General features: G+C 37.3%; 1 protein-coding gene across 5 annotated transcripts in view; it reads right to left on the bottom strand.

The window, feature by feature from the left end:
• Window positions 1–11,062: 11,062 nt before the first annotated feature.
• LOC105096935 (zinc finger protein 420) overlaps window positions 11,063–14,994 on the bottom strand; it is a 101,870-nt gene continuing 97,938 nt past the window's right edge. For 4 of the 5 annotated variants that reach the window (XM_010989371.3, XM_010989372.3, XM_064489593.1 and 1 more), the window contains one exon: window positions 11,063–14,258. In XM_010989371.3, coding sequence (XP_010987673.2) covers window positions 12,328–14,258 — 1,931 coding nt within the window. In that variant the 3' untranslated portion in view covers window positions 11,063–12,327. The remainder of the gene's footprint in view (window positions 14,259–14,994) is intronic. The other variant, XM_064489594.1, reaches the window with a different exon arrangement.

The following is a 14,994-nucleotide window of genomic DNA, read 5'->3' on the forward strand; positions in this document are numbered from 1 at the left end:
TGCTGTAACGAACATGGAGCTGCAGATATCACTTTGAGATCCTGATTTCATTTCCTTTTGACTATATACTCAGAAGTGGGATTGCTGGGTCATATGGCAGTTCTAATTTTAATTTTTTGAGGAACCTCCATACTGTTTTCAATAATGGATGTACCAATTTACAATCCCACCAAAAATGCACAAGGGTTCCCTTTTCTCCACACCCTGCCAACACTTGTTATTTTGTTGTCTTTTTGATGATAGCCATTCTGACAGATGTGAGGTGGTATCTGATTGTGGTTTTGATTTGCATTTGTCTAATGATTAGTGATGGGTGTGGAATCTAAACAAAGAGAAAAACCCAAACAAAACAAAATGAAAACAGACTTACAGATACAGAGAACAAATGGGTGGTTGCCAGAAGGGAGGAGGTGGGGGTATGGGGGTAGGGGAACTAGATGAAGGGGATTAAGAGGTTCAAACCTGCAGTTACATAATAAATAAGTCATGGAGATGTCATACACAGCATAAAGAAGATGGTCAATAATACTGAATAACTTTGTATGAGGACAAATGGCTACTAGACTTGTAAGGATCATTTCACAATGTATGCAAATGTCAAATTATTATGTAGTACATTTGAAAATAACATAGTATTTATTGTATGTCAACTATTTCAACAAAAAATTAAGTTTTCCCATAATTCTTGACTTCTCAAAGAGGAAACCTCCAATTATTACTGCTTACACTCCTATTTCTGTTCTTGTAACTACTGAAATACGTCTGTGTGTAGTCCTGAGGATCTTCTGATACTCAGTGTCATTTATTCACTTGGATTTTTCACCTAAATCTCAAACCTTAAATGTCCCAAGGCAATTGCATCATATAAAAAAATATATATTATATATATATTTATGTATTTAAACCAAACCAGGTCTTCTGATTTCTCTTTATATGTTAATGCCACTGTTACCCTCCAATTCAGTCAAGCTTAAAAGTAAAATTTCAAATGTTGTCTAAACAACCATCTATAGTATCCATTTGAAAAGTTATTGTGGAACTTTATGTGAATACTTATGTGGGCATATTATTGTTCTCATTACTTTAGACACTAAAGTTTTGGATCAGATTTAATGTTCTCCATAAAGGCCAAGCACATTTTGGCTGATTTTATTCCTAGGCATTTTATTTCTTATTTTATTGTTACTATTATAAATCGTGTTTTTTTAAAGTACATTATCTTATTCTTTCTTGCTGATACATGAAAGCATGATGGATTTTTGTTTAGAATTATATTCCACACCTCTCTTATTACTATTACTTCTAATAATTTATAGATTTAAATTCTTTGGGGTTTTCTATATCCTCTCTCAATAAAGAAAAGTTCTTTCACAGTAATCTTTTTATTGTGTCTTCTGGTTTCTTCCCTCCCCTTGCCTTCTCTCCTCCCTCCCCAACTCCATCCCTCCCTCCATTTCTTCCTTCCCTTCTTTCTGTAACACATGTTTTATTCTTCTTGCTAGAACCACAGTATAATGCTGAATAGAAATAAATATCCTTGTCTTGTTTCTAATTTATAAGGAAAAGTAATTCTAATGTGTTACTTTTAAGTATGATGTTTACTGTAGGTTTTTGAGGTAGATACCCTTTATCAGGTTAAAGAATTTTCTCTTAGTTAAAAAAAAAAGTTTTGAATTTTACAAATGTTTTTGAACCTCTTAAGATTATAATATGATTTCTATTTAAGCAATTAATGTGGTAGATTGTGCTAGTAGATTTTCTAATGTTAAGCTAACCTTAAATTATAGGGATAAACCAACTGCATCATGATGTGTCTGTGTATGCATATATAAAAGCTGTATTTATTTTCTAATTTTCAGTTATTTTGAATTTATAATCATATATAAGATTGACATCTAATTTTCCTTTCCTTTTAAAATTCATGTCTGTTATTGCCTCTGTGGTATTATTGGCTTTATATAATGAGTCGATGGACATTTTCTCCTATTCTCTGGAAGAATTGGTATGCAAATGGAATTGTTTCTTCAAAATTTGGGGAAACTGTCCAGTAAAATTGTCTGCCCTGATGTTTCTTTGGGGAGGGTAAGTTTAATTATTCTGATTCTTCACTGTCTTTTTTCTCTTTTTTTTTTTTTGGTCACTTTGGTAACTTATTTGTCTAAAAAACTTTTCATAACTACTATGTTTTCAAACTTATTAGCATGGGTTTTTTTTAATAATATTCTCTCATTTTGTATATCTCTACTATACCTCTTATTGTGTTTCTACTTTTATTTCTAATAATATTTGTACCTTCAACTCCTTTTTAAAATCAGTCTTGTCAACAGATCTTATATTTTATTAGTCTTTTAATGAACTGTCTGTATTTTGTACATTTTTGTTTCTATGCTTTCTAGTTCATTAATTTCTACACTTATTTTCATTTCCTTTCTTTGAGTTTTCTGAAGCCCTTTAGGAATAGAAGGCTTTGTCAGTTCTGAATGGACTGCCATCTTTGTATAGGTGTTTGTGCACAGACATGTGCACTGGGGTTAGCAGGCCGGGCTGTGCTCTCCAAACTAATCCTTCTCAGAGCTGGATCAAGATGGCAGAATAGAAGGATGCGGAGCTCACCTCTTCCCATAAATACATCAAAAATACATCTACATGTGGAACAGTTCTCTTTCTGAAATCTCACATGAAATCTGGCAGAAGATCTTATACAATCAAGTCTGTGGAAAAGATCATCACATAACCAGGTAGGATGAGACAAAAAAAAAAAAAAAAAAAGAATCAGAGCAGGACCTGCACCACTGGGAGGAAGCTGTGGAAGAGGAAAGTTTCCCTCACCCTGGGAAGCCCCTTCACCAGTGGGGAGATCAGCCTGGACAGAAAGGGAGCCTCAGAGGCTTGGAGGAGAGCACAGCAGCTGGTCTGCAGCAGGCAGAACAGAGAGAGACTGACACAGAGGATCCCCAGCCCGAGCCAGGAGCCTGCTGTTGCAGGCAGCGGCTGGTACTGAAACCTGAGCTTTGGAGAACAGACCCAGGGAGAGAACTGGGGTTGGCTGCGTGAGGACAGCCTGAAGAGGCTGGAGTGTGGTGTGGGCTGGGGTTGGGAGAGTGTGCAGCAGAGCCCAGGTCTACCATAAGAAGCCCCATTGTTGGTGTGCCCGAATGGAGGGGCAGGACCCCATCATAGAAGCCTCCTTCTCAGCTTGCTCACAGCCAGGGCAGCTCCACCTGTAAGAGCTCTGGGAGCACTGACAGCTCGCCCTAAGGGGAGGCAAGGCTGAAATCTGAGCCCATTCCCATGGGCAATAGGACTGCAGCATTGGGGCTGAAATCTGAGCCATGTCCCAGGCAGCTTTGGTGGATTTATACTGCCAATGCCTTTGTAAATTCAACACCTGTGGGAAATCAGAGCAGATTATTGGTAATAATCTGGTAATAAACGTCTGGGGCATTAGCAGTGGACGCATGCACTTGGAGGTGGGGCTGGGGTTAGGGTTGACTCCCTAGCTCCCAAGGCAGATCCAAGTGTATGACTATGCATGATCCTGGCAGGTCTTGGTGCCTGACTTCAGCCTGCACTGGCGGCTTTCTGAGCACAGCACCTGAGGGACATCCAGGCTGCCTGCATTTCCACAGCTGAAGCAGGGCCGAGGCTGCACTAACAACAGTATATATACTTTGTGAGCCCACATGTGGGTGACAGGCAGCACCAAGAGAGCACTTCCCAGTGGACATCTCCTGTGGGGGCATACTCAACAACAAAAAAAGCAAACAACTCCATCAAAAAATGGGAAGAAGACTGAAATAGACATTTCTCCAAAGAAGACATACAGATGGCCATTAGGCACATAAAAAGATGTTCAATATCACTAATTATTAGATAAATTCAAATCAAAACCACAATAAGGTATCACCTTACACTGGTCAGAATGGCCATCATTAAAAGTCCACAAATGATAAATGCTGGAGAGGGTGTGGAGAAAAGGCAACCCTCCTACACTGTTAGTGGGAATGTAATTTGGTGCAGCTGTTATGGAGAACAGTATGAAGATTCCTTAGAAAACTAAAAATAGAGATACCGTATGATCCAGCAATTCCACTCTTGGGCATATATCCAGAGAAACTAATTAGAAAAGAGACATGTACCCCAGTGTTCACAGCAGCATTATTTACAATAGCCAAGACATTGAAGCAATCAATCTAAGTGTCCATCAACAGATGAATGGGTAAAGAAAATGTGGTGTGTATACACACACACACACACACACACACACACACAGAGAGAGAGAGAGAGACAGGAATACTACTCAGGCATAAAAAAGAATGAAAATGTCATTTGCAGTGAATGAATGAACCTAGAGATCATCATACAAGTGAAGTAAGTCAGACAAAGACAAATATATATCACTTATATGTGGAACAAAAAAATGATACAAATGAACATATTTATAAATCAGAAAGAGACTCACAGACATAGAAAAGAATCTTATGGTTACCAAAGGGAAAGGATAAATTAGGAGTTTGGTATTAGCAGATACAAAGTACTGTGTTTAAAATAGATTAACAATGAGGTCCTACCATATAGCACAAGGAACTATATTCAATATCTTGTAATAACCTATAATGAAAACGAATATGAAAAACAATATATATGTGTATATATAACTGAATCAGTATAGTGTATATGAGAAACTAATACACTGTAAGTCACTGACACTTAAATAAAAAGAATTCTCCAATAAAAAGGGAATGTATATTCTGCTGTTAGTGGGTGGAATGTCCTATAAATATTTAGTCACAGTTCTAAGGCTAAAATAAAGGAAAAATGAGCAATGTCACTGAGATCATATTTGTATTTATGTCCTGATATATGTATGTAAGTTTTCTATAGGGTATATATTTATTCTATATCTATATGCTGAATATATCTATATAGTAAGTCATTGGACATATGTTATTATTCAAACTAATAGGTACTGCCTATGTCTCCAAGGTAGTTACAATATTCACTCTCACCAGCAGATAAAATTCCTATTTCTCCAAATCCTCATCAACTCTTGATACTTGACAACTTTATTTTTGCCAATAGACATTTGTGAGAAGGTATCTGTAGTTCTGGTTCAAATCCTTGATTACTAATGAGAATGAAAAATTTTTCTTATGTTTATTGGTAATTTATGATTTCTTTTCTGTAAAATGCGTATGAATTTCTACACTTGTCAATTATTTGAGTATTTCTGACTGAAAGGAGTTTGTATTTTCTGGATATTCATCCATCCTTATGCCAGTGATCAATTTACCACCACATAGCTCCAAATTCACTTTTCAGTACCTGCTGTGCTATAATGGACTGGCTTCGCAGCATTTTCTCCTTTACAGTGAGCACGATGTTAACATTTTCAATAGGCTTCTCTTATTGGGCCTGGTGTGCAGTGCTTTGCTTTTTCTTGCTTCTCCTGTACAGTCGTTAGTAGTGTGGGTCTATGAGAACATTCAGTGATGTTCTGCCCCAGCCCTGTACCTAGAGAGCATATAGTCCCTTGGTAGCTCTGCAGCCCAGTCAAGGCCAACTGACCACTTTCCCGGTGCAGATAATGTGAACTGTAGCCCTTGCAGCAGCTTCTGACTCTCTCTAGGTGTCCACATACCAGTTGTGGGTCATGTATACCCTTTGTGGTTTCCCAGGGCCCTTTCAATGTAGACGCTGTGTTCTCCAAGCCTTATACCTGCACCTCAGCTCTACCAGTTGCATCTCAGTTATGTCTGACAGGTTTGTTTTCTGCTTGCATAATGACTATAGATCTGCTCTGGCCCGGGAAACCCACCTAATTTCTCTACTATCCAGTGAGGCTGAAACCACACCTTCTATGAAGCTTGAACCCCAGACTTAGAGATGGGTCCCACCTTCAAAATTTATCCTTTCTCTGAGGTTCTTCAGCCTTTGGGTAACTTCAGAGTTCTTTTACATCATATAATTACTTTTGCTATAGTTTAATATTTATTTATATTCCATCTTGGTCCAGAACTGGAAGTAAAATATATCCCTTAATAGCCACATTAAGTATTTACATTAACTGGAATTAATAACACATTAGGATTTAGTTCTGTAGTCTTATGGAAATTACATTTTGGGTAACTGAGAGGGGATTTGCATATCACTTCTGATAATATTTCACTTAGTCACAGGACCATAACTGATAGGGGAGAATGGGAAATCTGCTATCTGGCCAGGTAGCCAGGAGCTCATGTGGTAAATGAGAATTTTAGAATTCTGGCAGAATTATGGTACATCAGTAAAAGAATAATGTATAGCTATAAGAATAATATACTACCATAAAAATAAAGAAACCATATCTGAGAGGACTCAGGGACAATATATATTTTGCAAGAATGTCCACCAAAATATATCCCATCTTATATACTTTACTTGACACTCTCCCATCAAGATGTACCTGCCTAGTATGATCTTGACATTGGTCTTAGCAGTATCTTTTTGGATCTGTCTCCTCATGCAAGGGAAACAAGAGCCAAAATAAATAAATGGGACTACATCAAACTAAAAAGCTTTTACATGGTGAAGGAAGCTATCAACAAAACAAAAAGGCAGCTTACTGGGAGAAAAAGGGAGAAAATATGTGCAAATGATATAGGGGTTAATATACAAAATATACAAAGACCTCATACAACTCAACATCAAAATCCAACACCCTAGTTTAAAAATGGGTAGAGGACCTGAATAGACATTTTTCCAAAGAAGACCTACAGATGGCCAACAGACACATGAAAAGATGCACAGGATCACTAATCATCAGGGAAATGCAAATCAAAACCACAATGAGATACCACCTCACACCTGTCAGAATGGTCATTATCAAAATGACAACAAATAGCAAGTGTTGGCAAGTATGTGGTGAAAAGGGACCCCTTTTGCATTGTTGATGGGATTGTAAATTGATGCAGCCACTATGTAAAACAGTATGGAAGAGCCTCCGAAAATTAAAAATAGAACTTCCATAGGATCTAGCAATTTCACGTCCAGGTATTTACCCCAAGAAAACAAAAACACTAATTCAAAAAGATATACGCTTCCCAGTGTTCACTACAGCATTATTTACAAGCCAAGATACAGAAGCAACCTAAGTGTCCATAGATAGATGAATGGATAAACAAGATGTGGTATATATATTCAATGGAATATTATTCAGCCATAAAAATGAAATCTTGCCATTTTTGATAACATGTATGGATCTAGGGTATTATGCTACATGAATTAAGTCAGAGAAAGACAAATACCATATGATCTCAATTATATGTAGAATCTAAAAACAAACAAAATGAAAATAGACTCACAGATACAGAGAACAGGTGGGTGGTTACCAGAGGGGAGGATGGGTGTGTGTGTGTTGGGGGGGGGGAATAGGTGGTTGGGACTACCAGGTACAAATCTCTAGTTATAAAATAAATAAGCATGGGAATATAATATACAGCATAAGGAATATGGTCAATAATATTATAATAACTTTGTATGGGGACAAATGGCTACTAGACTAATCAAGGCTATCATTTCATAATGTATGCAAATACCAAATATGTTATTACACCCAAAATTAACATAATATTGTATGTCAACTATATTTCAGTAAGAAAAAACATAAATTAAGTACTCCAGAAATTTAAAAAAGAAAGGTAACTGATTAAAGCAATAGAGAATGGCAGAAGTGGGATTATGTTACTTCCAAGGCTGGGTATAGAAGCATCTTTTTGGCATATTCTTTTTTCCAAATATGGCCACAATATATCTCATACTTCAAGCTCTTAACAATGTGACACTTCTCTCATTGAGTTGTAACTGCAGCAAGACCATAAAAATTACATGCATTTCCACCTTCTTCTTTGGGACACACTCTTGAAACCCAAGTCACCATACTAAGCAGCCACACAGAGATATCACCTGTAGGTATTGTGGGTGACCATCCTGCGGTCAGGTTGACAGCCAGAATCAACTGCCAGGCAGGTGAGCAAGTGAGTCTTTTGATGATTCTAGTCTTCAGCCATCAACTGACCCCTAGCTTTCAAGACACCCCATCTGAGGCTCTGTGGATCAGAGATGAGCTGCTAGTGCCAAGTCCTGTCCAAATTTTATAGATTTGTGAGCTAAATAAATGATTATTGTATTTTAAGCCAAGTTTGGGGAAGTTGTTACACAGCAACAGAAACTGGAATGATTGTCAAAACATGTAAGCAAAAAAGCAAAGCACATTTAAAACACAGAATATATAATTTGTACATTTTTAAAAAGCAAATGGAAAAAGATTACATTCTAGGTATGTATTTTATATATTTTCGTAACATACATAGTTTCACATATAACCTTGGAAAATTTACACTAATGGGCCATTTCCTGATGGATTTGTATCATAGCCTGGGGATTGTTTGGGTATTTAAGTCGTAGGCTGTTTGGGTTTTATTAGCAAAACATTTCCCTAAAAAAATCGGTAGGCTTTCAAACTACTTGCTGTTTAATTACAAAGCCAAAATCTTGTGTAAAGGTAATTTTAAGCCTGATGATTCCTTTTGCTTACTGGCCCCTTTGTTCTTTCACTTTTCTAGCCTTTTAACATTCTTAGGTAATTATACTGTACATTAAATAATCTCTCTTTAGTGACTGTTTCATCTTTTTTAAGCCCCATTCTCATCTTCCATACTTTCAGTTAACCTTGTTTATTGCTTCATGAAAGCTCTGAAGGATCAGAACACTTTCCAAGACTTCTTCAAACTCATTTACCCACTTCCCAGCATTTGCACCCCATATTCTGCCATTCTATTCTCAGGAATAAACTTTCCATGGTATCATCTAAAAAACTAATCCCTCCATCCACTACTAATCTTATCCACTCCCATCTACACAAAGTCATTGCCCTAGTAATTCTCACTTTTCTGTCCTGAATCATACACCACCCCATTATTCCAATAAGCATAGGGAATTGCTATTCCTTCTCCCATCGTGAAAACAAACACTCCCATTCCTACACTACACTAATTATTAACTTATTTGCTTCCTTTTGCAGCAAAAACATCTGAAAGCAGCAGTTTCTATACTCATTGTTTCCAGTTTCTATTCTCTTATTAAGCTATTACTTCAATTATTCCAAAACAAACTAAAATATCCCTGCTCTTTTCAAGGTCAACAGTAACACCAATATTGCTAAATCCAGTAGCCAATTTTCAAGCCTTGTTTAATGCAACCTGCTAACGGTATCTGATATCATCAATCAGCCTCCCTTTGACTCACTTTCATTTGGCTTCTGTAATGCCACACTATCTTGGTTTCCTTCCATCTCTCTCGTCCTCTGTAGCATCTTTTGCTGGCCTGTCCTTTTATCCATGAACTCTTAATGTTAGAACACAATGTGAATCAATCATTGCCATTCTTCCTTTCCCTATTTACACAGAGGCCTTTAATGGTCTTATCCTGCCTCCTTATTTTAAATAAGTATAGGCAATGACTACCAAGTTAATATAATCTCTACAACAGTACAAGCTGCAACATCCAAGCGCCTACTCAATGTTGTCATTTTGTGTCTAAAAGACATTTCAAACTCAACATGTTCAAATTTGAGCTCCTCCCAGTCTTCTCCCACAAACCTGATGGAACTGCAGATTTCCCCATCTCAGCTAATGGGAACACATCTTTCCAACTGCTTGAGACCAAAACCTTTGAGTTAATGTCACCCTGGACCTTTCCTTTCACAACTGACATCCAGCCCCTAAACAAATCTTGCCTGCTCTATCACATTTACCGTCTCTCTAAAATCCAACCACTTCTCCCCATTGTTACCACCCTTGTCTGAGCCACCCTCATCTCTCATCTGAATTAATGCCATAGCCTCCTACCCACTTCGTTTTTCTTTTAAAAAACAAAACCAACAACACAATAGCAGAATGTCAGATCATGTCCTCTGCTCAGAACTCTCCAATGGCTGCCAATTTCCCTCAGAATGAAATCCAAAATGCTTACAATAAAAGGTCTTACAAGATATGGCCCTGTTATCTCTGTGAGCTCTTCCATCGATCATCCCCTGGCACAGACCTCTACAATAGCTTCCCTGCTGTCCCTCACATACACTAGCACAGTCCCATTGTCGGGCTCTAGCTTTCTCCTGTCTGGTACGCTCTTCCCTTAGATAACCACTGACTTGCCCCCTCACACCTTCAAATCTTGACTCAACTCTTCCCTTCATGGTCTACCCTGATCATTCTATTTCATGTAGCGACATAAATTGTGATAATCCTCTCAACTCCTTTTGAATAACCTTTTCCCCCATACCATTTACATTCTAACATACTCTACAGTTTATTATTCCATCTCCTCCTGCTACAGTTGTTCATTGATACATCCCAAACACCTGCAATAGTGGCTGGAATAGTAAGTACTTAATAAATATGACTAATTTTAGAACAAGAGGTTTGGGTGGTGGAAGCATTTTAAGTCATCTTTGCTAGGAGACTCACTGCCTTTGCATGGATGGGGCAATTGTCTGTTTTTGCTCAGAAGGCTACTCTCAATCACTGTAAATGGCTTCACTTAAGGGTAGAATCAGTTTCGTATTTAGAATGCCACAAGTTTCAAAACTATGAATTTAACATCAACCTGGATTGAGTGCCTGCAGGCAGAGATACCATTTCTTAACAAAGCAATATCACTTTCAATCTCTGCTAGCAGCCTCTGTAGGTTAACGCTACAGCAAATTCATCTTTCACAGAACATTACTGAAAGCAGCAAGAAACATCCAATACACACATTCTGAATCACTCCTATCACTTCTCAGCATTACAGCCTTAATTCGTACAAGATTTGCCTTGTAAAACGGTAGTGAGTTTGACCAAATGTCCTGTCTATAAAAACAAGAATCTTCAGTTTTATAGCCTGAAGTGAACAAATCCTCATTCTCCATCACTCTAAGTCAATGCCAGATTTGAAATTTCTTTTACCCATAGCACTCTACTTTCAGGTACAGAGTTTTATATCCTTAATAATATTTAGCATCAATAACAAAATGACAACAGCATCAACAAATAAGTTTAATTTTATATAAAGAAATACAGGAGGTGGGCAGACCAGAGTTGGTATGGCTGTTCCATAAAATCAGCGTTAAGTATAGACTTACTCTGTATTTCCACTCCATCACCCTTAATACTCAGGTATCATTCTCAAAGTCCCCATAAAATTGCCAGAGTTGCAGATTAAATGTCCACAATGTAGGCAGGGAAACAAAAAAGTGCAGAGAGGAAAAAAAGGATTTCTTAAACGATCAGTGCATAAAAATACCAGCCACTTTCATCTTGCTGACCTGTAAGGGATGCTCAGAGAGTTCTTCAGCCAAGAATTCTGTTACTGAAGAAGGGAAAATGGATATTGGGTAGGAAAATAGCAGTCTCCGACACAGCTTCTCATCATTTTTCATTGCAAAATAGTCTATGTCAGTTTTTATTTTTTAGTTTAATTCAAAAGTTTAATTCATTCAAGTTTAAAAAAAATTTCCTACTAGAAAGACTTATTTTGGCTATTCTTTTTTTCATTTCTAAGTAATATTCTTGAATTGCAGAGATGGTAGAAAATATGAGTTTTTGTTCTTTGTTACAGTTCACTTCATACCTCATCAGTAATCCATTGCTTAACTCTACAGCATTTTTTTTTAACACTATGAACTTCTTCTTACAGTATACAGGATGAGATGTGAATGAAAGTTTTCTCATACTCATGACAGCATACGGTGCACCCCACTCAAATAATTAGGGTTAAGTGTTAATGAAAGATTCAGTATTCATTATACTAATAAATGTCCTTCTCTCATGCAAATTCTCTAAAATAACATGAATAATCATGATAGCTATATTTATGATATGCTATGTTGAAGGCACTGTTCTAAGAATTTTACATGTAACAACTTACATAATACTTCCAAGAATCTTATAAGGAAGGTATTATGCTTAGGTCTACCCGACAATTAATTAACCTGAAGTAGAGGTTAACTATCACGATAAATGTCACAATTGAAAGGAACTAGAAGAGTCGAGATAATGTTGAAAAAGACAAGTGCTATGACTAAACGTATTTCTACATTTACATTAACACAATTAGTCGGTATTATAATTTGCTATAGTTTAATAGGTCTTTCTACTTGGATTTCATTATCATTATCTTCCCCCATACAAATTCACTGATGCTGAACTTTATGAAGTAAATGTGTTTCCATATTACACATTTTAAGAATTCTGATGAAAATGGATTAATGACCAAAGAAGGCTGTATTATTCAAAATAATTAGATCATTCATATATAAACTTGTGATCCATGACTGAAATCTATCCCACATTGCTTATATTCAAACGATTTCTCACTGATATGAATTCTTTGATGTTGAGTTAGTTGTGAACCACGAGTAAAGGCCTTCCCACATTCCTTACACTGATATGGTTTCTCACCAGTATGGACTCTCTGATGTCGAGATAGATGTGAGCTCTGAGTAAAGGCTTTTCTACACTCTTTGCATTCATAGGGTTTCTCACCAGTATGGATTCTCTGATGTAAAGTAAGTTGAGAACTGTGACTAAAGGCCTTCCCACATTCCTTGCATTCATAGGGTTTTTCTCCAGTGTGAATTCGCTGATGTTGAGTAAGCTGTGAACCACGAATAAAGGCCTTCCCGCATTCCTTACACTGATATGGTTTCTCACCTGTGTGAATTCTCTGATGCTGTATAAGTAGTAAGCCACGAGCAAAGGCCTTCCCACATTCATTACATATATAGGGTTTCTCACCAGTATGAAGTCTCTGATGTTGAGAAAGATGTGAACTCTGAGTAAAGGCCATTCTACATTCTTTACATTCATAGGGTTTCTCACCAGTATGAATTCTCTGGTGTTGAGTAAGCTGTGAGCCACGAATAAAAGACTTCCCACATTCCTTACATTCATAGGGTTTCTCACCAGTGTGAATTCTTTCATGTTGAGTAAGTTCTGAGCCACGACTAAAAGTTTTTCCACATTCTTTACATTCATAGGGTTTTTCGCCAGTATGAATCCTTTGATGTCGAGTAAGGAGGGACCCACGATTAAAGGCCTTTCCACATTCCTTACACTGATAGGGCTTCTCACCAGTATGAATTCTTTGATGTTGAGTAAGTTGTGAGCCATGACTAAAAGTCTTTCCACATTCCTTACATTCATAGGGCTTCTCATTGGTATGAATTCTCTGGTGTTGAGTAAGCTGTGAGCCACGGATAAAGGCCTTCCCACATTCTTCACATTTATAGGGTTTTTCACCAGTGTGAATCCTCTGATGTTGCATAAGTAATGAGCCACGAATAAAGGCCTTTCCACATTCCTTACATTCATATGGCTTCTCCCCATTATGAATTTTCTGATGCTGAGAAAGCTGTGAGCCACAAATAAAAGCTTTGCCACATTCCTTACATTCATAGGGTTTTTCACCGGTATGAATTCTCTTATGAAGAATAAGTTGTGAGAGCTGTGTAAAGACCTTTCTACATTCTTTACATTCATAGAGTTTCTCACCAGTATGAAGCCTCTGGTGGAGAGTAAGTTGTGAGTTCTGAGTAAAGGCCTTCCCACATTCTTTGCATTCAAAAGGTTTCTCCCCAGTATGGACTTTTTGATGTCGAGTGAGTTGTGAGCTACGAATAAATGCTTTCCCACATTCTTCACATTTATACGGTTTTTCACCAGTATGAATCCTATGATGTAAAATAAGTTGTGAGCTCTGAGTAAAGGCCTTCCCACATTCCTTGCATGCATAGGGTTTCTCACCAGTATGAAGTCTCTGATGAAGACTGAGTTGTGAATCACGACTAAAAGCCTTCCCACACTGCTTACATTCATAGGGTTTTTCACCAGTATGAATACTCTGATGCTGAGTTAGGTGAGAGGCTCGTCTAAAGGCCTTCCCACATTCCTTACATTTATAAGGTTTCTCAGTAGAATGACACCTGGGATGTTGAGATAAATAAGTATGCTGGTTGAAAATAGACATTTGTTCATATATGATCATCCCTTGTCTGAAATATTCCTCCGGATTTTCTTGTTGCTTTTCCAACGTGCTGTTGATGTCCAAATAGTCTCTGGAACTGGGCTCCTCAAGATCACAGTTTTCAAGCCTGGCACTCATTTCCCATCGGGACAATTCTGTTTCATAAGTGTCTTCTTTTGGAGACAAGTCCTTGTTTGCACTCCTTGAAGGCAAGTCTGAAAGATAAGAGAACATTAAAAATTGCTACTGTCATTTCAAAAGAACTTCTACAGTAGAAAAAACTATATATGAAAAAATATATATGGAAATAATACCCACAGGAAATAACTGCCTTACATCAGTGTTTTTGGAACATTGTGTGCTATGATGTGGAGAAATACCTACGTACCCTTCACATCACAAACACAGTTTCATAAAATAATACCTATTCTGTTTTCCAGTCTGTTCTACACTATTCTAGTTGTCTTTCTTTCTCCCCCTTCTCTCACACACACAGAGTCAAACCCACTAAACTCTTTTCATACTGCAGTAATGTATTGCTATCCAGAGTTTGAAAAAATATTAGCTTAGAGTGATTTCATGTATTTATATGTAAAAAGAGCACATGAAAGATCAGAGAATAATGAAAGCTCTACTGAGAAAACAAGGGAAGAGATGAGGAAAACTTTTTAAGTCACTGGTTCTCAAACTTTGGTGGGGATCAAAACTACCTGGGGACCCAGATAAAGTTGAAGATGCCCGATACTACACTAGACTAACTGAATCTGAATCTAGTGATTCAGAAATCTCTAGTTTTAATACTTTCCACCAACTGATTCTGATTCAGATTTAGATCATGATTTGCTATCTCTGTCCAAAACTTTTAAACAGCTTCCAAATTAAACTTCTAGAATAAAATCCAAATGCTTTCCATGACTTTGAGAAAGCCCTCCATGGTCCCTACTTACGTAT

Source organism: Camelus dromedarius, chromosome 9 (genome assembly GCF_036321535.1).
Source record: "Camelus dromedarius isolate mCamDro1 chromosome 9, mCamDro1.pat, whole genome shotgun sequence".
In the NCBI taxonomy this organism is placed as follows: Eukaryota; Metazoa; Chordata; class Mammalia; order Artiodactyla; family Camelidae; genus Camelus; species Camelus dromedarius.